General features: G+C 41.2%; 1 protein-coding gene across 1 annotated transcript; it reads right to left on the bottom strand.

The window, feature by feature from the left end:
• fam83f (family with sequence similarity 83 member F) lies at nt 1-27306 on the bottom strand. Its single transcript, XM_004913878.4, has 5 exons — nt 26421-27306; nt 8533-8700; nt 5644-5765; nt 4057-4664; nt 1-631 (listed from the first exon to the last, which is right to left on the bottom strand). Exons 1-5 carry the CDS (start codon nt 26895-26897, stop codon nt 570-572), a joined length of 1437 nt encoding a protein of 478 aa, XP_004913935.2. The 5' UTR covers nt 26898-27306; the 3' UTR covers nt 1-569.
• Between the last annotated feature and the right edge of the window lie 305 nt (nt 27307-27611).

Genomic DNA, 27611 nt, shown 5'->3' with positions numbered 1-27611 from the left:
GCGCCTCCAATGGCGCCCACTGAAAATCTTTTAACCCGCCTCGCAGAGTTGCCATACACGCACTGAATATCGTATTTTCTCTGCTAGTGGAGAAGTGCCCACTGCCCCCTGCCATTTAGTGATATAGCAACTTCACCTTTGCACCTGATGTACCCTAATGTCCCTTGTGTGCGCTAGGGCAATTTCTGCCAGACAGGGCAAGCAGCCAGGTCTTTCAGGTATATACATATGTTACTTGATACCACACCTTACATTAAGTGAGTGGCATGAATAACCTTTTGTATGAGAGTATGGCATTACCCCTGCCTCTCAGGGATTATAATTTCTACAGACCACACGCTCATCCACCGCATATTTTAGATTTGATCAGTATAAATGATCTGGTTCCCTTTTTAAATCACCCTCCTCTATGAAACACGATGGCTAGGAGAATTTTTGCTAGACTTTACCTTTAATATTGGCCTAGAGCATCCTGGCACATTCCTTTCCTGAGATTTTCCAGTTATATTTTTTATTTTATGTTTTTAAATAAATATATGTACAATTTTCACAGAACATAAGACGATTCTTCAGGAAATGATGCACTTTTCTGCAGTCTTCGGCTTCTCACTTTTAGTGGGGCTGGAGTTAACTGTGGGAGGGAAAAAGAAATGCCTCATAAAAAACAAAATCATCATATGCAGCACACAGTGTTATGGTTTGTTATAAAATGCCATTTCCTAATTATATTCCAGTCTCTCATTCAAACCACTGCCTGTTTGAAAAACCACAAAATGAAAAATTAAAACCAATTGCAAATTGTCTCAGCATATTAAAGTCCATATCCTAAAAGTTAATTTAAAGGTGAACAATCCCTTTAATGTGTTATATATGTTGACCCAATTCTGTCTTTTATCTCTAAGGTTATGGGGCCCATTTTTCAAACATAGGTGCTACATAGTGACCAATCAGGTGTTTATGTTCATTTCAACTTATTACTACTTTACCTTGTATTATGTTTATAATAAAGACAGTATGAAAGGCAGTAGCTATTCTCCAGGTTCAGCTTGTAATACTCTGAATTTCTCTTCATACATATGTTGGATTGTACTTTGTACTTGATACTTTGCTGCATTGTTTTATACTGACAAAGTGACCAGAAAGTTACTGATCCAAATCCTGATTTGGTTTACCAGAAAAATCTCCATTTGGTTCCCCCTAGTGGCTATTGCTGCAAAACCTGTGTTTACAATGCAAATTAATCTAGTGTAGAATGAGTTCAGTATTTTGCAGCATCTACACCTACAACCAGGTCTGGACTGGGATTCAATATAGGCCTTGTATTTCAAGTACACAGAGTCCCAAACAGCCCCCACCAGCCCAATAAATAGTGACTGTCTATAGCATCTTATGGTTGCCCCTCTGGCTACATGTCACTAAAGATACCATGAACTAATTAATAAATGCTCACCGGTAACTAATTGAAAAAAAAACCAAAACGTTATATCTATATATTTTCTTTTAACTGAAACTCCAACTAGCCAGCCCAAGTCACTGACTTCCTTTTAGATTGGCCAGTGAATGCAAATATGTGATAAAAGGCACGGTGAGTTATCAACACTGGGCAAATTTGGCTATAGGCAGTAACCCATGGCAACCAATCAAACTGTTGCATTTATTATTCTACCTGCAACTGGCTAAAAAACACAATCACTGATTGGTTGCTATTGACTACTGCTCATGGGAAAATTTGCCCAGTGTTGACAACAAATAACAGTACTAATTAGGTAGTGCCGACTGCAACCAAAATACAACGATATACATAAACAATCACTGGCTGCTGGCACAGGGGCACCTGTCACACTACAGGCTGCCAGTCTGGACCCACCTCCAACTTATTTGTCAATACTTGGCAGATGCACTGATTAATATTTCACTCTGCCTCCATATTAGTTCAATAATACATCTCTCATATAAGTGCCATAACAATAACCCATCCTTTCCTATGTGTCATTTTGGTTCCATATAAAGACCATGCCCACTGAAGGGGCCTTTTTTTTAATACAACAATAGCCCCGAAAGCTTGCAATTAAAAAAATCTATTCAGTTACCTAATAAAGGGTGTCACTTTAATGCAGCTTCTTATCACATCTATCAGTCATTAACCAGTACCTACCACCACCCCCCCCACCAAGCGCATAAATGATCTTGGCCAGGACCATAAAGGTTAAGGGTAAGATTAAGCACATATGCAATCAGTGCAGCTCCCATTAAGACCATAATGTTTTTAGATTCCTGGGTGTGTTGAGGCTTGGGTGGGTTGTGGGTTGGATATTAAAATAGTAACAAACTTGAAGGCAGTCTAAATCAACAGGACGCCAATCATGCTCAGATTTCAGCCTGCCCTGCTAGCTGGGTAAGAGAGAGTCCAGGCACACTGTGCAGTGAAACTCAGGAGAGTCTCCCATGTGCTGATGCTCCAGCTGCCCAAGGTTGTTCATTGAGTACATGGAGCTAGGGGTCTATGCATCTCATCTTTATGCTTGACTGGAGCCTGAGGCCTAATGCATTTGTAACAGGGCTACCCATGACTTGTGGACCCCCATTACAATCAGATGTTAGTGAACAGCCTTTACTATGTAACCTGTTTATCGGCTTGATTTCTGCCCTCCCAGACTAGGAGGAGTTTTACAACTACAGTCTTGCTGCTATACAGAAGAATAAAGACAGAGGGCACCAGAGTCTTGCAGACTTGTTTTTTCATTAGTGCCTTTTGACCTGTGGGAATTAAGTATTGGGCTTTGCTCTTTTTAGAACAGGCCATTTGCACCCTTTGTGCAAGAGTGATTTTGTGCTTTTTGTACTTAGGATATGGAAAGCACCACCTTGGGCTTTCAAAAAAAACAAAAAAAAAACCTTCATTTCTGCAACACCCCCATACTGACTTAGATCACCTCCAGAGAAATATCTCATTTTGATCTCCTATCATTTGGGATCCCTACACTACAGGCAATATTGCCTGGGAGAGACAGAGCCAATCTGCCACACTTACGCTTGAGCACAGAATTGCTCTTTCTAGCTCAGCCCTAAATGCCCTACACTCCTAGAGTGTACTATTTTGGGGCTACACCTGTCACTATCTAATGCCTCATTCTGGTGCCTTGTTTCCTTCTTTACTAGGCCCAAGGCTCAGGTTCCCACCATTAGTTATAAAAACAAACCTATTGGTAAAAAATGATTAACATGACCTACAGGTATAATTAAATTTTTATTTACGTTTATAGTTTTCAAATTTTGAAAGTTTCATGTCAGTATCAATTTAGGTAATGTTTGGGGCCCACTATAGGGAGTTTCAGCATGCTTACTTGTTGTATTACTCAGTCACTCTAGAATTCACTAGAATTGATAGGTTAGCATTCCTTTCTGCTGTCTATGGAGAAAAGCTTGTGGGGCTCAAAGGCTCACCTATAGTTACACCACTGCTAATATGTGTATAGGATGCGTGTATAGGATGAAAACCCATTATCCAGGTTGCTCTGAATTATGGAGAGGCCATCTCCCATAGACTCCATTATAAGCATATAATTCACATTTTTAAAATTTATGTCCTTTTTTGTGTAATAATAAAGCAGTACCTTGTACTTGATCCCAACTAAGATATAATTAATCCTTATTGGAGGCAAAACAATCCTCTTGGATTTATTTCATGTTTAAATGATTTTTAGTAGACTCTAGGTATGGAGAGCCAAATTACAGAAAGAACCCTTCTCTGAAAAAACCCAGGTCCCAAGCAATACTTGTATTGCTGCCATCAAGTACTAAGTTCTCTCCTACATTGTCCAACAATAAATATGGTCAATAATATAATAAGGTAGAAACATGCAGTAAACCACAGCAACTGATCAGGAATTAGCAGGGGCATTTCTGCCATGAAGGAAGGTGAGATTTTCACATTATGATAATGTGAAGCTTATTCATCACTTGGCAAAAACCAATGGCAACCAATCAATCTTTTATTTATATAAACAGAACAACAGAACTATATCACTTGCAGTCAGCATATCCTTATTGCCTTACCTGAACTCCTCAGATCTATATTACTGTGGCCTCTACTGTTGCTTGACTCAGGTGTTGGTTTATTCACAACAACAAAGTCCCCGTCTACCACTCTGTCTAGCTGAGGGCGTTTCTTGAGAGAGAAAAATTTGGAAACTTTTTTGCTTGGTTTGGGACTTAGAGAATCTTCTACGAATTTTCTAGTTTCTTTCTTGATTGGTAATGATTGTGGAAGGTCATCCAAATTTACAATCTCTGGTGACTCCTGCTCTATAGAAATTAAGTCATCCAGGAACTTGTCCATTCTCTTTTCCCCTTCACTTTTTCCATCTTCTCCTTCTGCTGGAGGATTCGGGGTACCAAAGCGTAGCATCTCCCCAGGAGCAGGGCTCCGTCCCACCACCAAAGAGTACTTGGGGTTGATGAGCTTGCGAGCAACAGTGGAGGAACGTGCTCTGGCCCCTATCATGGGGCTTGACTGATAGTTTGAAAGGCTTAGCTCTTTGTATAGATTGACTTCCTCTGAGATGGTGTAAAGCTCACGGAACTCAATGTCAAATGGTTCTGTGTGGTTTCCAGACAGGAGAGTCATAATGCTCCGGTCAACCCTTAAAGAACTCCATGTAAACCTGGCAAGCAGAAGAAAACAGACCAATGACAAAGGGCCCTCCAGATATATATCAATCACAATCCTGTAGCTATTTGCCTGGGCAGATCTATTGTTGTTCACAGTTAAACTATACCCCCAGAATGAATATGTAAACAACAGATATATTTATATTTTGTTAAGTGACCTATTAAAATATCTCACCAAACTGGAATATATATCAAATAAATAAAATATTGCTCCTAAATTATGTAATTATTGCCCTGTTTTTTACCTTGAGCCACCATTTTGTGAGTAAAAGACAGAGCTCTGTCAATTAATAGTCTTATGTCACCTAACATGTATGTGTGTGCCTTGGCTTGTTTGTGTGCACTGTGAATCCTCTAATCCCAGGGGGCGGCCCTTCATTCCTAAAATGGCAGTTTGCTATTTAGGATTATGCAGTGGCACATACTACTAAAAAAAAATATTTTTATGAAAATGGTTTATTTAGTTAAAGCTGGGTTTTACAGAAGTGCTGCTTTTTAGTATATATTTTTAGGGAGACCTACATTGTTCGGGGGTATAGTTTCCTTTAACAGATTACAATGTAAGGTTTTCATTGTTCATCATATGTGAGAAGAAATATTTTTAAGCCCAGTTTACTATATTACACCAACATTATAATGAAAATGGTATTCTTATGACAAAATGCCATCATGCTGTAAAATAATTTTGTGGGAAAGGAATACTGGGAACATTGCTATCCACTTCAGCTGATTTCTGACTAAACGTATAATCCTCTGTGCATGTGTGGGGCACCCTACTTAGCACCTCCTGTGCAATCACCAAAGGCCATATGAAAAAAGGCCAAATATTTCACTAGAAACATTGGTGAATACTGGCATTTAATAAATAATAGTCCCAAATTAAGGAAATGTCATTTTTATATTGTAACAAGCCAACAAATAATACATTTTAAAATTCAAAATATGACTTAAAATCAACAATGTTTATACTACCTGAAAGAGCCAGAAGCCACTTTATCTCCATCCACCATGAGATACTTGTGTGTCAGGCAGCCACTGATCTTCCCATATGGCAGGTAAACTCCCACCCCTGTAACGTACCTGACTCGTACATTCTAAAAATAAAATTAGACAAATCAATCCATTCAGGTGGCACTTAATTGAATGTCATCTTAAAGGAGATGGAAAGGTAAAAACTAAGTAAGCTTTATCAGAAAGGGCTATGTAAATACAGCCATAAGCACTCACAGAAACGCTGCAGTGAGTCCTCTATCAAAAGAAACACAGGATTTCTTGTCTCCTTAATTCCCGTACCAGTGCGTAGCTCTCTCCCCTGTCCTGCTCCCCTCTCCCATAAGAATGCTTAGAACTCCCTCCCCCCCCTTAGGAATGTGGATCTAAACCAATCATCAGGAAGCTGACACATAGTCTAACTAACTGAGCATGTACAGGGGTCTTGGTGCAGGAGCGAGGCATTATGGGAATTTTGTTTACAGAGCTTTTTTTTCCTATAAGGCTTCTGATCATCTGAACAAGCGAAATATGGGGAGACTTAAAGGCACTATTGAGAGAACTGAAGGTATGCCTGCAGCTTGAGATTAACTCTTTATTAGCCTTTCCTTCTCCTTTAAAGGTCAGTATCACTTTAATGCTCATGCAAGAAACTAGGCTGCACATTATAGGGGTCATTTATTTACCCCAGAGATGTAAGCACAAAAATGTGCCCTTAATACTCATCTAGGAAGCACTTGTGCCCTCGGGTCTGCCCAGTGCAATGAGCCCTGGACGTATATATAGCAGACGTATTGGAGAGGGCTTGCCTTTGCCTGCTTACACTATACGCTTCACCTACACCAGATTTTGTATGCACCCCTTAGTGCTCTTTCACTTCTTCCTCAGGTATCAGTACATACCCCTTGTGCAAAGGCCAAAATGTGTTACAGTTGACATCACAGTTATGCAATTATAGACTGCATAAGTACTATTAGACATGCAGCCTCTTGCTGATTTGGGCAATCTGCTTTGGGGCATTTGAACGTGCATCTACTGAAATGCTTGCTCAATGTGTTATAAAAGCATACATATATTACATTTGTATTTAAAAAAAAAAAAAAAAAAAAGCTAATGTGGTTTTAAGGGAGTTCAGCATGCATTTCTTTAGATTAATATATTTGGAACATGCCTCAAACACATTAAAATATAGCATATTATGTTTTAAAGGAATAGTTAAGTGTAAAAATGAAACTGGGTAAAATAGACAGACTGCGCAAAATGTTTTCAATATAGTAAGTTAGACAAAAATGTCATCTATAAAGGCTGGAGTGAGCAGATATCTAACATAATAGCCAGAACACTACTTCCTCCTTTACAGCTCTCTAAGCTGTTAGCAGTCAGTAACCAATCGGTGACTTGAGGGGGGGCCACATGGGACATAATTGCTCAGTTAGTTTGCATTTGAATCTGACCTGGGTGCTTACAAACTAACTGAACAGTTATGCCCCATGTGCCCCCCCCTAAAGTTACTGACTAACTAAGAAGTTAAAAGCTGGAAGTAGAGTTCTGGCTATTATGTTAGACATCTGCACATTCCAGCTTTTATAGATTACATTTTTGCCTAAATAACTATATATTAAAATATTTGTTATTTTGCTCAGTCTATTTTACACAGTTTCATTTTTACACTGAACTGTTCCTTTAAAAAAAGAGGCGAATGATCTAAATGCTCATGGATACAACAAAAAAACAGAATCAGCTCATGTGCTTAAAGGAACAGTAACAATGAAAGTGTATAAAAGTAATTACAATATAATGTACTGCTGCCCAACACTGGTAAAACTGGTGTGTTTGCCTCAGAAACCCTACTATAGTTTATATCAGGGATCCCCAACCTTTCTTACTCATGAGCCACAGTCAAATGTAAAAAGACTTGGAGAGCAACATAAGCACCATAAAAGTTCATGGAGGAGCCAAATAAGGGCTGTGATTGGCTATTAGGCAGCCTCTATGCACACTATCAGCTTACAGGGGGCTTTATTTGATAGGAAATCTTGTTTTTATTCAACCAAAACTTGCCCCCAAGTCAGGAATTCAAAAATAACTCCCTGGTTTGGGGACACTGAGAGCAACATCCAAGGGGTTGGGGAGCAACATGTTGCCCCCGAGCCACTGGTTGGGGATCACTGGTTTATATAAACAAAGCTGCTGTGTAGCCATTAAGGAATTAAGCACAGGTTACTTAGCAGACAACAGATAAAGCCCCATTTTATTCTACCTTTATACCATTATATTCTATTTATCTGTTATCTGTTATGTAACCTGTGCCTTTTTTAAGATTTTCCATCTTAAATGGCTGCCCCCATGGCTACACAGCAGGGTATTTATATAAACTATAGTAGTGTCCCTAAAGCAAACACACCAGTTTTATCAGTGCAGGGCCACAGTACATTATATTTTAATTACTTTAAAACACTTTGGTGTTACTGTTCCTTTAAGTGTGCACAAACCTGGATCTCAAATGCATCAAATACACAGAACAAAATGGTGGAAGGGCTCTTACACCATTTAAATGGCGAACCTGACTGACAGAAGTCCGTCTGGCTGCTGCTAGAGACAATGTAAAGTATTTTCAGGAGTTTTTCATCCCAGATAAACACGGGTGGATGTTGTTTCTGGTGGAAGTTGGACAAAAGATGCTTTTGCTAAAGGGCAATCTTGTTTTCCAATGTAAATGAGCAGCAATCAGTATAAAGGGATGCATAAACTTGTTGGGCAGACATTTCTGTAGCTATAGAAATATAATTTTCTGGTATCACTTCTTTATGAGCCAAAGCCTATCTCCTCTGGTTTGAAGCTACTTTGTGCCTCTCCTAACATCGGACATACCCGAAGCATAAAGCTTGATAGCTGCATCATTTCACACATCTCCAAGAAATGCTTCACTCCCTCTTCTCCTAGAATCATGTAAACAGGGACTCTCCGCTTGTCAGCAGCATCCAGTACATCTTTAAATATTTCCCGGTCTGTAAAGTAGTCCATAACAATGGCAATAACCTGGGAATAAATAAAAAAAAGAACAATGTAATATAACTTTCTAATGCCCAGGGTTGGAACTAGTGATCCATGGAACCTATGATTTGGGTGAGTTCAGGTCAAAAGGGGAGTACTGGCTTGGGCTTGGATGGCTAGTGGGTCCAGTTGCCTTAATCCCTTCAACTGTCCCCAGACTTTATCTTGTGGCCCCCTCTCCCCTTCTGTGATAAAACCAGCTAGTTTGGTTACAGTTAGAGCCTTCCAAGGAGTCTCTATTTATTATTATTATTATTATTATTATTATTATTATTACAACTAGACATATACATAAAAAATACAGTCAAATTTTGGAGATTAGTCATATTCTCTCTTTAAAGGGGTGGTTCACCTTTAAACTAATTTTTAGTATGTTAGAGTTTTTTAATTATTTGCCGTCTTCTTGTAACTCTTTGCAGATTTTAATGGGGGCACTGACCCTGGCAGCCAAAAATCTATTGCTCTGTGAGGCTACAGTTTTATTGTTATTGTTACTTTTTATAACTTTCCTTTCTATTCAGGCCATCTCCTATTCATATATCAGTCTCTCGTCCAAATCACTCCCTGGTTACTCACCTGAACTTGGACCCTAGCAACCAAATAACTGCTAAAACTCCAAACTGGAAAGCTGCTGAACTGAAAATGAAATAACTTAAAAAACTACATATAATAAAAAATAAAGACCAATTACAAATTGCCTCTGAATAGTACTCTTTAGTCATGCTAAAAATTAACTAAAAGGTGAACAACTCCTTTAATCAAACTACTGATCACAGCCAATAAACTGACCTTTGCATTCTTAGCCAGATTAAGGGTGTGTTGGGTTAATGTTCATTAATGAACTGAAACAAACACTGTCAGAGGCGCATAAAGCAGAGATAAGAATGTCTTCAGGCAAACATGTAAAAACAATAGCAGAGAGAGAGAGCATTTAGTATAGCCCAGTTGGCCTAAAGGTGGCCATACACGCACCGATATTATCGTACGAAACCTCGTTTCGTACGATAATCGGTGCGTGTATGGCATGTCAGCGAGCCGACCGATATCGCAGGAAGCTGCTGAAATCGGTCGGCTCGCCGATCGGCCAAGTTAGAAAATTTTGATCGGGCGCCATAGAAGGCGCCTGACCAAAATTCTCCCTTCAGAGCTGAATCGGCAGAAGGAGGTAGAAATCCTATTGTTTCTACCTCCTTACCTGCCGATTCAGCCCTGAATGGTGTGTGGCGGATCTGACGATGTTTCGTGCGACCGACGGTCGTACGAAACATCGTGAGATCGCCACGTGTATGGCCAGCTTTAGGGTTGTGGCACACGGGGAGATTAGTCGCCCGCATCAAATCTCCCTTGTTGCGGGCGACTAATCTCGCCGATATGCCATCCCACCGGCGAGAATGTAGTGTTAGTGGGATGGTATACACGGCGCAGTGATCACCGAAGTTGCCTTTAGAGGAAACTTCGGCGATTTCAGCTCCACGCATGCGATCCCACCGGCGCCGGTGGGATGGCATTTCGGGGAGATTAGTCACCCGCAACAAGGGAGATTTGGTGCGGGAGACTAATCTCCTCATCTGTCATGGCCCTTAAAGTGGAGTAAAACTGGAATAAAAAGAAGAGATGTTCAATTATTAACCCTCCAGGCATCCCCTGAAAACTGAAGGATGGAAACTATAGTTAAGCAATATCTGGAGCATCACAGGTTGCACACTAACAACAACAATCAGATCATACTGGATGTACATGTAAGTCCATCATAACTGGACTGCATTAACAAGCCGATGTGGTCCCTGCTCAGTGAGATTTTTAAACCTGCCCCAGGTTCTGGATTATTTTAAGATAGGCCATCGGGGAGGGCCCATACATGAGCAGATAAACTGCCAACTCCATCTGAAGGGGCGGAATCAGAAGCTTAAATCCGCCATGCATGGCCATCTTAAGTGCAATATCATTATGTCCAAAAAGTTGCTATCCCATACTGCTGTGATTTTCAGGTCCTAGGGATCTTTTACTAAAGGGGATCAAGGTAAAAAGTTGAAAAGAAATGTGCATAAAGCACCACACTACGGTACACCCACTTTATTGCACCCCCTGGTGTCAGGTGTTACTTTCTCTACCTCTGATATTGTGCCAGACAGACAATGGTGCCACACAAGCTCAGCTATGCCTGCATGTAAACATCTATGGCTGACCCTTGCACACAATTCAGAGTAGCACAAAGGAAGGCACATTTGGAGCCCTATATATAAATAGACATATTGTGCTCCTAATATATATATATATATGTATGTATATATATATATAGTATATAGATACTGTGAGTTTTGTGCCTTATGCTATGATTATGTGCCAATACAGTTGAGCAAGTACCACACCATTGAGCAAGTGCTAAGCACAGCCTGAGCTGCAGGACAAAAACAGTGTGTGACAAGAGACATTTTCATTGGTGTCAGTGTGAATCACCACTGGTAAAACATTTGGATGGTTTAAGTGCTGAAATATGCAGGGGAATTCACACTGACAGCAATAAAAAGTATCTTTGAACATTATGTTGCCTATTGGAGGTGAATCACCTCAGGGGTGACAAAGAGATCAGCACAGTGACAATGGGTAGCACTGCGGGCTTGCAGCGCTGGGGTCCTGAATTCATTTCCAGACCTACCTGCAACCTAACTTTTGTGACTTACATCCATGTACCACTAATAAAAGTGGATGTCAATGATGTGCATAGGCACACAGATGAACTACATAACAACAGAATCCATTCAGTGAACCATTATCTAAAACAGAAGTCTATGAGAACAGGTTATAAAACTACATTAAATAGGGAAGTTCTGCTGGAATATTCTTTTATTATCTTGTAATTTTAAATCATCTTTGCAATATGTTATTTTATAACATCGAAAATGTAAAGGAGAACTAAAATTGATAATATTTTGGCTTTAGGATCCTCCCATCTAACCCCACAGCAGCAGCAATCCTCCACATATCATTGGTGCTTTAGGGCTCTGGTACACGGGGAGATTAGTCGCCCGCGGCAAAACTCCCTGCTCGCGGGCGACTAATCTCCCCGAGTTGCCTTCCCTCTGCCATCCCACCGGCGAACATGTAAGTCGCCGGCGGGATGGCAGACGCGGCAGCGCGATTTCGCGCAAATCGCCGAAAAAGACTCGCGAGGCTTTTTCGGCGATTTCCCGAAATCGCCCCGCCGCGTCTGCCATCCCGCCGGCGACTTACATGTTCGCCGGTGGGATGGCAGAGGGAAGGCAACTCGGGGAGATTAGTCGCCCGCGAGCAGGGAGTTTTGCCGCGGGCGACTAATCTCCCCGTGTACCAGAGCCCTTAGACACACACACACAAAAATCTGCCCCTAGGCATAAATAAGTAAATGTATTTGTGAATACAATGTTCCCTTAACAACCTTCTCAAGTCATTCTTTCAGATTAAGGAACTAGGACAGTTTTGTAAACCAGCACAGATTTTATCTGTTGAAGGGATTCTGGAAGTTTCCAGTTTTACAACATCTAAAGAACTGCACTGGCCCACCCATGTCAGGTCATAAGCTGCTTAGTTCTCATTTCAAGGAGGAAAGCATAGCCTGCTGCCCTCCAGCTGCTGACATGGTTTCCTGTTCCCATTGCCCCAGTTAAAAAACAGTTGGGATGATGGATTGTTGGACATACCTATTGGTATTCAGGGTTGCATTGGGCTGGGAAACACTAAGAAAAATCCCAGTAGGGATTGGCTCTTGTGGGGTCTGCCGACCCAGGCCCATTCCCCGCCAAGAACTTTGGGTGCTCCCCACCCCCCATTGTTGCCTCAAATAAAAGGAATGTGACATGGTGTGAGCGCAGGGGGTGGTGTAGGGGACACTCACTGATGACAGGTAAGATCTTAAGGGACACCTAAGTCCAGGCAGGGCCATATTTCATTTCTGGTCACCCAAGGGCCAGCATCCTCCACTGTCCACCTCCACCCCCCTAGGATTGCATATAAGCTCATCCTTCAATCTTACACCAGGACATGCCTAAAGCCCAGTGCTCCGGTGTGAGAAGATTTCTAGTCCAAATCCAAATGGTGTTCGCACTCCAAGGCTCAATATTCTGCGGGGTGCATAGCCAAAATGATGTATATACAGAAAATAATAATCATCCGTGGCCAGCACCCTTCAATGCTTTATCAAAAATTTATTGAAAATATATTGTTTAAAACCATGTTTTAAACAATATATTTTCAATAAATTTTTGATAAAGCATTGAAGGGTGTGCTGGCCATGGATGATTATTATTTTCTATATATATACATATATATATATAAAACCAGAGTTCAGGAACCGCTCACACAGGACTTAGGATATTTGAAATTAATTTATTTAAGGAGAACAGACAACTGATGTTTCGGCTGTCACACCAGCCTTTGTCAAAGTTACAAAATGAGATTTACACAAACCCTATATAGTGTGTTTGGCGGGAAAATGTGTGTAAATCTCATTTTGTAACTTTGACAAAGGCTGGTGTGACAGCTGAAACGTCAGTTGTCTGTTCTCCTTAAATAAATTAATTTCAAATATCCTAAGTCCTGTGTGAGCAGTTCCTGAACTCCGGTAATAATTCGTCTTTGAATACTTGTGGTTACTGCACCCAGGCGAAGTATCCCATTTTAACGTGAGTGATGGCTTCCCATGATCGATATATATATATATATAAATATACAGTGTTGCATACAGCATACACCAGTCAAATAAACAGTGACTATTTATGGCATCTTAAACCAGCCCTCTGCTGTTTATCTAGAATGGCCTAAGACCCCCATAAGTGTCACCTTAGGGACAACTCAAGGCAGGTGAGCTAGGATGGTAAAAAGGTATATTATACAAAGGTATATTAAACAATACAGAAGTGTTACATACATAATACTAACACATTAACTATTCTGTATTAGGCTGATGTCCCATGGAGAGATTAGATCACCTGCTATAGATCTCTACGACTCTCCTAAATGCCTTTCCACCGGCAACAAAGGGAATAATCGGTTTTCCATAGTTAGCAAAGTTTCCTTCTGCAGCCAACTTTGTGTGATTTTAGAAAATCGAATCGATATGTAGGCCTTTCCACTGCCAATGGAAAGACATTTTGGAGAGATTGGTCGCCCACAGTAGCAGAGATCTGTCATGGGGGACTAAATCTCTCTATGGGACATTAGCCTTAAAGGTAAAATGGTGTACAGAACAGAAAATGACTCAGCTTAATCAATCTTATCTCTACCCTGCAGTATAGCAGCTAGCAGGCCATGATGGAAATGTTGTCCATGCAGAACATCTTTGGGTAGGCTAAATTTTAACCAATGGGATACTTTGGGTGGGTTACTTTAAACCTATAAGAGTCTTACTAGTAACTTTGTGCTGTTTGCAATCTTATGTATTGAGTAGCCTATAAAAAGGTGTGAGTTGCAAGGCCACATTTGAAGCCTTCTGTGATACATTTCATTCAGTGTCGCTGAACACTTCCCAAGACTCTGTATTTTTGACTTCCAATAAAGGAGCCATCTCTGCAAATCTACCTTATCTCTGAGTCTAGCTATATAAGATTAGGTTGAGGTAGGTAAAACTTGATAGGCTGGCAGCAAATGGAGGCATTTGGAAGGGGTTGCCCCTGAGGTGACAGCCCTGGTGGGTCCTGGACACCCCAGTCCGACACTGTACTTGTTCTAAGTAAAAAGGAAAGGAAAAAAGGTGTATTAGATGTCCTTGAGACAACTATGTAGTCTACTGTTTGCGAGCACCACAAATATATTTTGTACTTATCCATTCAATATTTCTTGCTTTGTTTTATGGAAGTAGAAGTATGCATACAGCCAGATACTATACACAAGAATACTTTCATTTACCATTGACCTGTATTGTACACAGCCTAATTGTTATATATTATGTAAATGTTTGCTGTATCATCCAGTTTCAGCTTAAGTGTGATTAAACACAGGGTGATTTGTTGCCTGCTGGAATTCTGATCTACCCATGGGTGACAAATCAAATGAATTGCCTTTGCCCATGGAACAAATAAGTACTCTCACCCAAGACTCTGCAGAGTATATGCACCAGTGGGTCACACTCAATGCACACGTAACATCTGCTTCAAAAAACAGAGGTGAGAGTGAGCAGGCAACCAAGCACTATATCTGCACCTCCATAAATACCCCTGCAGTACCTGGATCTGTTATGTCCCAAAATTGCCCATAAATAAGTACCATCTACTCATGGTGTTTCATTTAGTGCTGCATGCATCTTACATCATTGCATCTTACATCATTGTGCAAGTGAATGCAACACCACACAACAATATGAATAGTTGTTGGTAGATAGAATTAGTCAGAGACTGAGTTTCCTGTTGAATGAAAGGTAAATGGGAACAGGTCTGTGCATGGCCTAAGCCCTTGTGGAGCCCCAGGTATCACATTTTTGTTGATAATTTGCTCCAGCAAACGATTTATCTCAGTAAAATTCTATGAAGTAAGCCGCATGGGCTATTTGTTTTCTGTATTGTAATATAAGTATGTATAACCAATAGCTATATTCAGGAAGATATGAAACTGAGCTCCTCTGTTCTTAACCTTGAGAATATGAATTAAGGCCAGAAGATGTGTCATACATGTATCCTGAGAAAGGATAGCATTTTTGTCCTTTTGCTCAAATAAACAACTGTTATTTATTTGCACTTGGACCTCTTTTTTAGTTCAGTGTTTTATTATAAATTCAATGAACAGGGCTTGTACCAAACATACTATATATGGTTTCTGTTATTCCTTGAGCTATACAGTACAAGCAGGGAAGCTGAAGCTACTCCATGTTTGTTCCTTGCTAAGTAGACAATTAGATTCCCAGTATACAACCCCATCCTTCCCCCTTTGTTATGACTGCTTGTTAGCAGGAATCCATTTTGCAGGGGAATTAGCTATGCACTGGGAATCTAATTATCTACATTGCAAGGACCAAACATAGAGTAGCTTCAACTTCCCTGCTTGTACTGTTTAGCTCAAGAAACATCAGAAACCATATTTTGTGTGATTAAAACAATAGGGGAAAAGTATGTTTGGTACAAGCCTTATTCATTGGTTTTTGGGTTTTTAATGCTGGTTTTTGTGCAACAATTTGAAAAAGTACAGTTTTCATGCTACAAGTTGAATAATTTAGGATTTTTGCAACTTTTCCCACACTGACTTTTTAGTAAATGTAAGACATTTGTGGAAGTGAGTTTATTTTAATTTTTACATTTAAAAAAAATGAGAAATGTTTAAGTAAATCTGGCCCTTAGTGTATAGAAGATGATGCTAAACATTATGGGGCATATATAAAAAGCTCACCGCAAATCACAACACAAATGCTTCAGTTTGTGGTTATTTCCTCTTCCTGTCCCTGCGCTGTCTCTAACATGCCAAAGACTGTCAAAGCGTTTAAGCAACAACGTCAGTATCACGTTACAGCTGTTACATGACAAAGCAAACAAGGAAACATAGTTCTACAAAAGCTGAATGCGTTCTGATTTGGATTTTCCACTTTTTAGTTTTGCTATATATAAGTATATATTTATTCTTTTTCCTGGTTAGCAAGGTTCCTTACTTATTAATTTCAATCCAAAAAGAACAAAGAAAGAGTGAACCTAGAATTACTTATTTTTATAATTTGGAACTTGATTTGTGGGTATGAGAAAGCTCTCTCCTCAATTTTTGCACTTATTTGGAGCAAAGGAAAATGCTGTTATCTTTCGTAAGTTCCAGCAGAAGAAAAAGTGCTTAAAAACCACCATTTTTTAAGTGGAGAAGTGTGGTGAATTTTGACACTGTTTTTTACGCAGCATAATAAATAGGCCCTAAGTGTTTCTTCAGTAAGTAACATTGACGCTCTGTATTCGCCTACAGCCTGTTCTAAGGGACAGAAGACATCATAAAGCCACCACCTGTATATATATATATTAGTGTCAGAGTGTTCAGGGATCACTAGCACATGTCTCAGGATACTTTTGCTAACACAAAAAAAACCCAATTTGGTGATCACACTCAGGGCTCCCTTGTGCTCACTGACTTACAGAAAATACACTTTTACTTTGCAGAAAGGTCATTTTATGACATTATGTTAAAAATGAAGATGTTACCATTTTTAAAACTTACTACAAGCTTTAATGTATCCAAGGCATTCCAAATGCTCTGACTTTATACTGTAAAGAAGTGAAGACCTCCATTGGTCTTACTTATATACCACTCAGCCCTGTGCAGTTTCACATAGATATACTATAAGTACATGCCCATGCATTGCCCAGAATGCTGTGCATGAAATGGAGGTATGGGATCCATTATCCGGAGCAACAAAAAAGCACTGGCACTCAGAGCTGCAAAATGGGACAAGACCTTTAAAAATCTTTATTGCGGAGGTGCAACGTTTCGGGGCAAAACAACCTCTTTATCAAGCATGCTTTTTGCCCCAAAACGTTGCACCTCCGCAATAAAGTTTTTTAAAGGGCTTGTCCCATTTTGCAGCTCTGAGTGCCAGTGCTTTTTTGTTGCTATTGGATTTTGGGAGGGTGCCGATCCCTCCAACAGTGTGCACCGAACGCTAATTTTTTCTTGGAGAGCTAAGGGTGTGCGAGCAGGATCACCTGTTCTTATCCATTATCTGGAAACATATTATCCAGAAAGCTCCGAACTACGGGAAGGCCATCTCCCTTAGCCCCCATTTTAATCAAATAATTTGTATTTTTAGATTTGATCCATGCAAAACGACAAAGGTAAAATAATTGAATTGTAAAAAGGTGCCTTCTCCTGCATTTACATTTGCATCCATTTTATTATGATTACAACTGCAGTCATAAATGAAGCTTTTCGGTTTTGGTTGTAGAGTCTGCCCCTCAGTACAGCAATTGCCGCCAGTTCATAAGCATGAAGTCTAGCCCATTACTCAAACATTCCTTATGCGCTCTCCTTTGGAAAAATTAGCTCAGGATCAAGTTAAACTGGTTCTTTGGGGGAGATTTACATTTTCAGGAAAAGAGAACAAAACTGCATTTTGTCAGGGAAAACCTAGTAATTGGGACATTCATTGAACAATTCAAGCACTGTTCTGTACTCAGGTGATAAGAAACCTTATACTTTATGGTATATTTATTTAAGGGTGGCAATGGAGCCGGGGGAGGTTTCACAGCCCTTCACCTGTATAGGATTTTTACAGGCATAAATATCAAAGGGTAAAAGTAAAAACCACCATAGTAGAAACTAATAGTGCATGGTTATATGTTGTAAATATCCAGTATCATGGCTTATAAACTCTGTATTTTTGTCCTTTAAAATGTCTCTCTTCAATATTACCATATAACCAGGAAAAACAGCAAATTATTTACAATGTCTCATATTCATAGATTATGGCAGAAAAAACACATCACACTTATACAACTCACTAACATTTCTCTCTGTCTTCTTTAGAACCACGCAACTCTGTAGGGCTCATTTATGACCACAGGACACATCTGCACATAGGCAGTAACTCACAGAGCCCAATGAGTGAATAGCTTTCAGGTAGCTGCAGGAAGAACAATGGAAGCAAACATTTTATTGGTTGCCATAGTTTCTGCCCACGTGAAAATTTGCCCAGTGTTCATAAATGAGCCACTATGGATTGTGCAGTTCCACTGATTTTAGTTGTGTCTGTTCGAGTCCTCAGGCCATTTTGCTGCATCTGACTCAGACTCAGGCAGTCAGAATAGCTTATGCAAACAGAAATCTTTCTTATTTTACTAGACTAGTTTCATTGACTGACTTATTGTTAATGCAGTTAAGTAAGATAAGTGTTAGTGAGGTGGAACTATAATGGCACACTAGGGATTTTTTTACAGTACAATATTTGCTCCAATGTTTTATAAGAAAAAGGATAGACGTAGAATATAATATGAAGTTGTTCTTGGCCAATGTGACTGACCTGCAGTGCAACTGACACTGCAGTATCTTTACCTCCCTCATAACATTCAATACCACCTTGCTTCGCCTGTGAAAACCCAAAGTATATTTGGGAAATACACTGTGGTGTGATGTGGGCTTGCATTGAAACAATAGATGAGGTGAACAACTGCAGTGACAGACTGAATGGGGTGTGATGTGGAGTTGCAGTGGCAGACTGAATGGGGTGTGACGTGGAGTTGCAGTGACAGACTGAATGGGGTGTGACGTGGAGTTGCAGTGGCAGACTGAATGGGGTGTGACGTGGAGTTGCAGTGACAGACTGAATGGGGTGTGACGTGGAGTTGCAGTGGCAGACTGAATGGGGTGTGATGTGGATTTGCAGTGGCAGACTGAATGAGTGTGAGGTGGACTTGCAGTGACAGACTGAATGGGGTGTGATGTGGAGTTGCAGTGACAGACTGAATGGGGTGTGACGTGGAGTTGCAGTGACAGACTGAATGGGGTGTGACGTGGAGTTGCAGTGGCAGACTGAATGGGGTGTGACGTGGAGTTGCAGTGACAGACTGAATGGGGTGTGACGTGGAGTTGCAGTGGCAGACTGAATGGGGTGTGATGTGGATTTGCAGTGGCAGACTGAATGAGTGTGAGGTGGACTTGCAGTGACAGACTGAATGGGGTGTGATGTGGAGTTGCAGTGACAGACTGAATGGGGTGTGACGTGGAGTTGCAGTGACAGACTGAATGGGGTGTGACATGGAGTTGCAGTGGCAGACTGAATGGGGTGTGATGTGGATTTGCAGTGGCAGACTGAATGAGTGTGAGGTGGACTTGCAGTGACAGACTGAATGGGGTGTGACGTGGAGTTGCAGTGACAGACTGAATGGGGTGTGACGTGGAGTTGCAGTGGCAGACTGAATGGGGTGTGATGTGGATTTGCAGTGGCAGACTGAATGAGTGTGAGGTGGACTTGCAGTGACAGACTGAATGGGGTGTGATGTGGAGTTGCAGTGACAGACTGAATGGGGTGTGACGTGGAGTTGCAGTGGCAGACTGAATGAGTGTGAGGTGGACTTGCAGTGACAGAATGGTTGATGTTGCTGTCATGACCTATCATATTCAACTCTAAATAACAAAGCTGCATATAAATCAGGCAATGGAATTGCCATCTTTGTGCAGGATCAGATGTGCCTATTACATTTCAGGAGTTTGTTTCCCATTAGGTACAGACTGGGGCAGAGAAAGCATCTGCTGCTGGGTGTCCTTTATACATAAATTAATGATTTTGTGCCACAGTTCCCTAGATACAAACATCTCTCTCTGTTGCCTCTGCTTTTTGAGGAAGGACCAGTCAAACAGAAAATACTGTAGCTCCGGCCTCCAGAAACACCTGCCATGTCCTAAGTACAACATCATGCACCAACGCCAAGCTGAAATGCATGCATGATGGCACAGGAAGCATTACGTTCTGCAACAACAGGTTTCAGCAGCAGCTGGAGGGCTGCACGTTGGATTCTTGCCCCAGGGCCTGACATGTTTGTGAAAAAGGAATGTTATACTGCTGGATCCTGCTACACCAACCTCATTCAGTTACTGATGTTTGTTGTATGTTTCTTCCCTTTAGTCAGCATAGTGCGTGTGTGTGAATATGGCAGGTATAAGGCAGGTACAGTGTAAGGTTTTTGAGACTATAAACCCAGTTAGTGATTAATACACCTCACTGGTTAGATTACTAGGACATAAACTGCAAAATTAATCTTTATTATGTTTTCCATGCCATCCCTTGGACACTCGTAGATTTAATGAAAATATATCTAGCCCCCACAACTAATAATTTGGTTGTTAAAACACCAATGTTAATAAAGCAAACACAAAACCCGACTGGTCAGTATCATGATGTGGGGACTCTGCAAATTCGTGGGTCACATCTCTCCACTTCTCTCCCCTCTCCACTTACTTATCTAACCAGCTTACCTGCCCCCAAGCCAGGTCCCTATCATATTTACACACAGTAGGACCAGTTTAATCAGGAGACTGCCTTTATGCTTTGGAGTGTTGGGAAAAAACAGACAGAGGAAACCCACACAGACGCAGGGAGAACATACAAACTCCTTGCATGTAGTATCCAAGAATGAAACTCAGGACCCTACCCACTAAGCAGCTATACTGTAAAACTCACTCATTTATAAAAACACTTGGCAAATTTGCACCAAGGCTGTCACTCATGGCAACCAATCAGATGATAGCTTTCAGTGTTTAACCTGCAGCTGGCTGGAAAAATCTTATCACTGATTGGTTGCTATGGTTTACTGCCGAGGTGCAAATTTGCCCAGTGTTTATAAATGAGCCCCACTGTTTCTGTGACACCCATCCTATGAACCTTTCCTATCAGCCTCTGCCATTTATCAGGAAGAAGCAGTAGTTTATTGCTGTCTTGTAGCTCTCCCCATTGTTTGCACCCCTTTTCTAAGCACAGAAATATAACATTACAGTTATTTATTAACTATTTAGGGGCAGTGTAATGTGCTCCCACAGTACTGAAATATTCACAAAGATTTAAACAAAGTTTGCAGTTGCTTCTCAAAGTTTTTTGAGACCTTTGTCCCAGCAAAAGAATTAGGTTTCTGTAAACACCCAGGGGTAGATTTAACAGGGTCGAGTTGTTTTTCCTGTTAAAATTTGCATTTTTCTTCACAGGTTACATTTTTGTTCTCATAACTACTTTTGCAAAAGTCTAAAAAAATTAACAATCTGTCTCATAGATCTAAGCTTTTCCCCAACTCCCCCTACTGCATACCTCCCAACTGTTCAGTTTTTCGCGGGACAGTCCCTCTTTTGACAGCTCAACCCGCAGTCCCGGATTCTAACTGAAAAGTCCCTCATTTCCCTTTGATCTCGGGCACTGAAGCTAAAAAAGATAATATTTAAGTAAAAGTAGCTTTTGGCAGAGAGCCCAGAAATCTTAACGAGCCTCACCTGCACTTAGAAACATTTTCTCTCACATTTAATTGCATAAGTAGCTTTTGGCAGAGAGCCCAGAAAGTTAACAAGCCCCCCTTGCACTGAGATACAATTGTAACTTATAAACTAAACAGGTCTCTTGGGGGAACTGAGACTCGCAGCTTAAAGGGCAATTTCACCTTTTTCAGCAAAACTGTAATAACACATAAAACAGGACCCATTTTGTGTGGTCGCAAAAATGGGCATGGTCCAAAAAATATTTTTGTCCCTCTGGTCCTACTGGTATAGTAACTAAAAACATTTCATAGACTTTGATTGGATTTTGCCAAAGTGTTTGATACAGTGCTGCATAAATGACTTTTAGCTATTTGAAGTACACAGAGGCCCAAACAGCCCCCCACCAGCCCAATAAATAGTGAGTGTCTATGGGATCTTACAGCAGCCCCTCTGGCATTTGCCTGAACCCACAGATTGCCAGTCTGGGCCTGGCCTGTTGGTCTTGGTAATGCTGTTTGTACATTAATAGGAAACTGGCTACAGTACAAAGGTGGCTTGCCAATGGTACATTCTCTACCAGGTGTAGGGTTCTAAGTGGGTTCTATATTTGGTTCATTTGTATTTAGTTAGTTCATTAATGAAATGAGGAATGGCTTTGTAAGTAATGTATCAGTGTTGCAGATGCACAAAACTCTACAGCCCAAGTTCTATCCAGGATGTGGCATCCTTGTAGCAGGATCTGAACACACTAGCAATCTAGGCGGCTAAGTGGAAGATAAAATTCAGTGTAAGGTTATGCACCATGGATGTAAAAATATGCAAGCCCCTTAAATGTGTTTTAGCAAATCCATAATGGAGAAGGATCTAGGGCAGTGCTGTCCAACTTCTGTGGCACCGAGGGCCGGAATTTTTCCGGCCTCCGTGATGGAGGGCCAATAATGGAAGCTAGTTTTGACCACTCCACTTTTTAAAACCACACCCACTTGAAACCACACCCATGTTATCGCATGACCATAGCCATATTAATAGTGGTAGTACAGCAAAAACCTGCCATACTCTGCCTTCCCTACCCTGCCTGTATGCGATACTCTGCCTTCCCTACCCTGCCTGTGTGCGATACTCTGCCTTCCCTACCCTGCCTGTGTGTGCCATACTCTGCCTAGGGCAGGTAGAGTATGGCACACACAGGCAGCCTACAGTGACACAATGCTGCCACTGCTCCTACAGTCTGCATAACAACTTTATATTAAAAAACTTTTTAATTGCAGTACCACCTCAGTATATGTTCATACAATAAGCATACAATAAACTCTTTAATGCTTTATACACCAGGTCCTTCTAGCAGATGTGGGGCATCCACCGAGCTTGAAGAAAGGAGGTTCCATATAAATATTCAGAAAGGATTTATTACAGTGAGAGCTGTGAAGTTCCTGAACTGAAGAAGTCACTTGGATGAAAGGTGATACTGGCAGATACATTAGATAGCTTCAAGAAGAAGCTGAATTACTTTTTTTTTTACTGAAATTTGGTTTTAGCACAAAGATGATCCAGGTTCTCAATTGCCATCTTGGAGTGAAGCAGGGATTTTTTATTTGATGTTTTTAAATCCACCTACACAAGTAAAGTAAAGGTGGCCATACACTGTAAGAGCCGCTCGTTTGGCGAGGTCGCCAGTCCAGTGGATCTTCTCCTGATATGCCCACCTACGGGCATAGGCGCTGTCGGAAAAATCAAACCTGCCCGATCGAGATCTGTGCAATTTCAGGCCAGATATCAATCGGGGAGACCCGTCGGGGGTGCCCATACACAGGCAGATAAGCTGCTGAATCGCTCTAAAGGGACGATATTGAAATAGGCCCGTGAATGCCCACCTTTAGGGCTTTATAGGTAGATAAGGGTAGTAATTAGGCTAGTGATGACTGGCACTAGCACTGTTCTTATCATCTGATCAAAGGCAAATGTTAAAGTGTGCAGCCATGGCATTTAGGATTTACAGCGTTTTTGGTTAAGAAAAAAAGAAAGAACTACACCAGGTGAACCCTAATTAAAAGAGAAGGAAGAGCAAAGGTCTTAGGGCTCTGGCACATGGGGAGATTAGTCGCCGTGACAAATCTCCCTGTTCGCGAGCGACTAATCTCCCCGAAATGCCATCACACTGGCGAAAATGTAAATCACCGGTGGGATGGCATACGCGGCGGCGCGATTTCCCTGAAATCGCGGAAGTTTCCTTGAGAGGAAACTTCTGCGATTTCAGGGAAATCGTCCCACCGGCGATTTACATTTTCGCCGGTTAAGTTAAGCTGTAAAGGCTGCTGGTAGTAGGAATAGCTACAGCAACCCTACCCAATAACTGTTTTCCCCAGAATTAATGTCCAAGAACTAAAAGGTGGGTTGTGACATCAGTGAGCGATAGCCTTACAAACGCCTGCAAACGCCTAAAACTTCAGGACTTTGCTATGTGGATATTTACCTGCCCTTTCTAGTCACATTCAGATTTAAGGTTACAGTTGTTTCCCTACTGGGCTGGGGAAAAAAATTCCATTTAGCACACGTGATAGGGAGCAGAAAAAGAAACCGATAGCCATAAATTAAGCATAAACCTATTTATCATTCATTGACATTTGCCGCACCCTGAGATAATTCAACTCACTTCCTTCTTTCACTTTTGCTGACCTGCTTGTAGCAAAATAACTGGTGGTTTAGGTGTCTAGTTCAGAGTTGTCAACCTTTCCCATGTCATGAGCAAGATAATGATCCAGGCCTGGTTTTTTTAGGCCTTAATTCCTCTTCACACTAAATGATAACAGAAAATAAGGTCTCAGAAAGACCTGAGTGGATCATTATCTTCTTCATGATATGGGGTTAGTTGGCAGCTCTGCTAGTCTGTGGGGCTCATTGCCCATGGGCAGTTACCCATAGCAACCAATCTGTGATTGTTTTTTAAGCCAGCTGCATGTAGAACAGTGAATGCCACAGTTTGATTGTTTGCCATGGGCCAATGTCCGTGGGCAAATTTGCCCAGTGTTGATAAATGATCCCCACATCTGCGCCGCTTGTTTTTGGAAGTGATTTGGCACAATTTGGAAACACTGCAAAGCAAGGACATTGAACTAGAAATTCTATGCATACGGCTGCTGTACTTGGCAATTGTACAGCAGCCCAATGCTGCTTGAATGTGTTTTTATTTCTTCTAAAAAGTCAACTGAGCTGTCAATGAACCATGTCATTAATAATGTTTAAAGTACAGCATTATTTTATTTTTACAGCATTTTTTTTTTAATCTGCTCCCTGGTTGCTGGGGTAATTAATCCCTTGGAAAGTCAATATGTGTAGTGCAATCATGTTCCATCCTGACCACACTCCTTAAGAGAGCAAACTTAAAATGAAGAAACATAACTATTTATATTTACAAATTAAAAATTAGTAAAAACAAATGTTAAAACCAGTTTCACTTCAAATGCCTGAATGTGAGAATGTAAAACAGGGTAGGTGCCTGCCAGTAACTTCTGTTTCAGGGAAAAGCCGGTGGATCTATTAAAAGGTTTATCAGTTAATGTGGGAGTTGCTAAATAGTTATTGAGAACAAGTTTTACAGCAGGTAAGATTAGGCAAGATTTGGAACAGGAGGCGGATTTGATCTTTTTCCACTCAGCATAAATACAGGGAATGAAGTTTCTCTACCCTTTACTAGTCCGAGACAATTAGAGAAATCGAGGTGACCAAGTCCAAAATATAGATTTTTCTCAAGCAGATGGGTACAGGGATGAGCAAGTTATTTTAGTGCCAGGAACCTATTTTTTTCCAGAGAATTTAATGAGACCCCACATGTTGTTTAATTACACAACTAATAGAAAACGCTAGAAGTTGTAGTTCAGCCACAGCTTAGGGATACTGTCATGATTTTTATGGGGTACTTTTTAATTCTAAATTACACTGTTTACATAGCAAATAATTCACTCTGCCATTTAAAATGTTATTCTTGAACCAAGATGTTGTAATATTGGTGTGTAGGCGCCATCTCAGTGCATTGTGCCTGAGTCTGAGCTTTCAGAAGGAGCCAGCGCTACACATTAGAACTGCTTTCAGGTAACCTATTGTTTCTCCTACTCCCATGTAACTGGAGGAGTCCCAAGCCGGACTTGGATTTCTTACTATTGAGTGCTATTCTGATATCTACTGGGAGCTGCTATCTTGCTACCTTCCCATTGTTCTGCTGATCGGCTGCTGGGAGGGGGTGATATCACTCCAACAGGGGTTTTCCCATGATGGTATTCCTTTAAGGGCAGTGGCACACAGGGAGATTAGTTGCCCGCGACTAATCTCCCCATGCGACACTCACCTAAAGGCCAAATGGTTACAACCTGCCAGTAAGAGAGAGTACAATGGTAAGCACAAGATCCTAATCAATAGTGAGATACTGCACATAGGTAACTGGTGAGGGTACCCTTGGGAATAAATTACAGTATAACTGGCATAACTTAGTGCTCATCTGCCAATATAAGCCCATAGTGTATGATTTTATTGCCCAACACCTTTCCTTAGTGCCCAGATGTCACTATATGCCCTATGGGGTATGATATCAATGCCCTATACATTTCCTCACAGCCCAGCCTCCAATAGAAACTCAGCAGCATATGATATAATTACCCTACACCTTTTCTTAGTTCTCAGCTGCCAGAATAAGCCCCATGGGGTATAATATAATTGCCATAATTGCTTACAGCTGTGGGGTATGGCAGATTTGCCAAGAAACTCTTCCTTAGTACCCAATTGCCAGTATGTTCCATACAACATATTAGACCACTGACCAAACTAACCTTTTTGGCTGTCTGGATGAGGTCCCTAATTACAGCCTTGATGGTGGGAGCATTCTCTTTGGGTGGGTGGGTATACACCAGCATCTGGGAGACCCCTCTATAGAAACCATTCTCAGGCCAGCCAAGGTCCAGGGGTGGGATTTCCGTATCGGACTTATCAGGCCAGTATTGCAGAGAGACTTTTTCCTCTTTGGGCTCCAGGTCTAGCTTGTTGGACTTTGGCTTTGCCTTTTTGGGGCTTTTTGGCTCAGTGTCGTATTTTTTCCATGAATTCTTCAAGTCAATGAGTTCCTTGGTGGATAGGAAGCCCCTAATATTCAACTCCTTAATGTACTCCCTGTAACTCTGAATCCCATGCTGGGAAAGCACCTCCAGACAGCGCCGGTGCTCCTCACTGTAATAGAACTGGCACATATCCTCTGTCACCTTCCTATTAACATGATCGTCTTGCAGGCACTCCACCTGGGAATCGGCCATGGCTTCTCCTTGCCCAAGCACTGTCCCTGAGTCACAAATGCACTTTATATGGGAGCGAGTGCTCCTGTCCCAGAGTTACACACTTACAGTTTATATGGGAGTGGGTGGAACTGTCCTAGAGTTTACATGGGGGAGGGAGAGCAAGGGAGGGACTGTACCTGAAGGCTTCCCTACCTTACATAGCCCCGCCCCTATTCCTGCCATATGCTACACGTAGTACTGAGCCATCACTGAATCACAATACTGCCAAGGGCTGCTGTATGCCGGTACATGTCAGCAGTAAAGTTATTCATGCATGGAACTGTCTGTGAAGCTATCTCAGAGGGAGAAAATGGGCACTCAATCCTCAAGGGTTTTCCTTATAGCACTGGTTATATATAATAATGATGAAAGTCTGTTCATTCTGCCTGCTCTTACCTGCTGTAAAACTGGTTCTCTTTAATGACTTAGCCCCTCCCACTTTACCTGAAATACTTTGCAATGAATCCACTGGCTTTTCCCTGAAACTGCAGTTCCTGTTTTCCATTATCACTTGCGTTAAAGGGAAACTGATGCTTTTAAACATTTGTTTAACCCCTTTGTTTAGTGCTAAATACTATTGTGTTGCTATACACGTATTTGGCCTTTGCCCACACATGCTGGACACATACACAAGACAGCAGAGAGGCTACGCAGAGCCTCCGACAGACCAAACAGCCGGACCCAGAAATCAGG

Source organism: Xenopus tropicalis, chromosome 4 (genome assembly GCF_000004195.4).
Source record: "Xenopus tropicalis strain Nigerian chromosome 4, UCB_Xtro_10.0, whole genome shotgun sequence".
NCBI lineage: Eukaryota > Metazoa > Chordata > Amphibia > Anura > Pipidae > Xenopus > Xenopus tropicalis.
The sequence above is the reverse complement of the archived record's forward strand: the minus strand, read 5'-3'. Positions and strand labels throughout refer to the sequence as shown.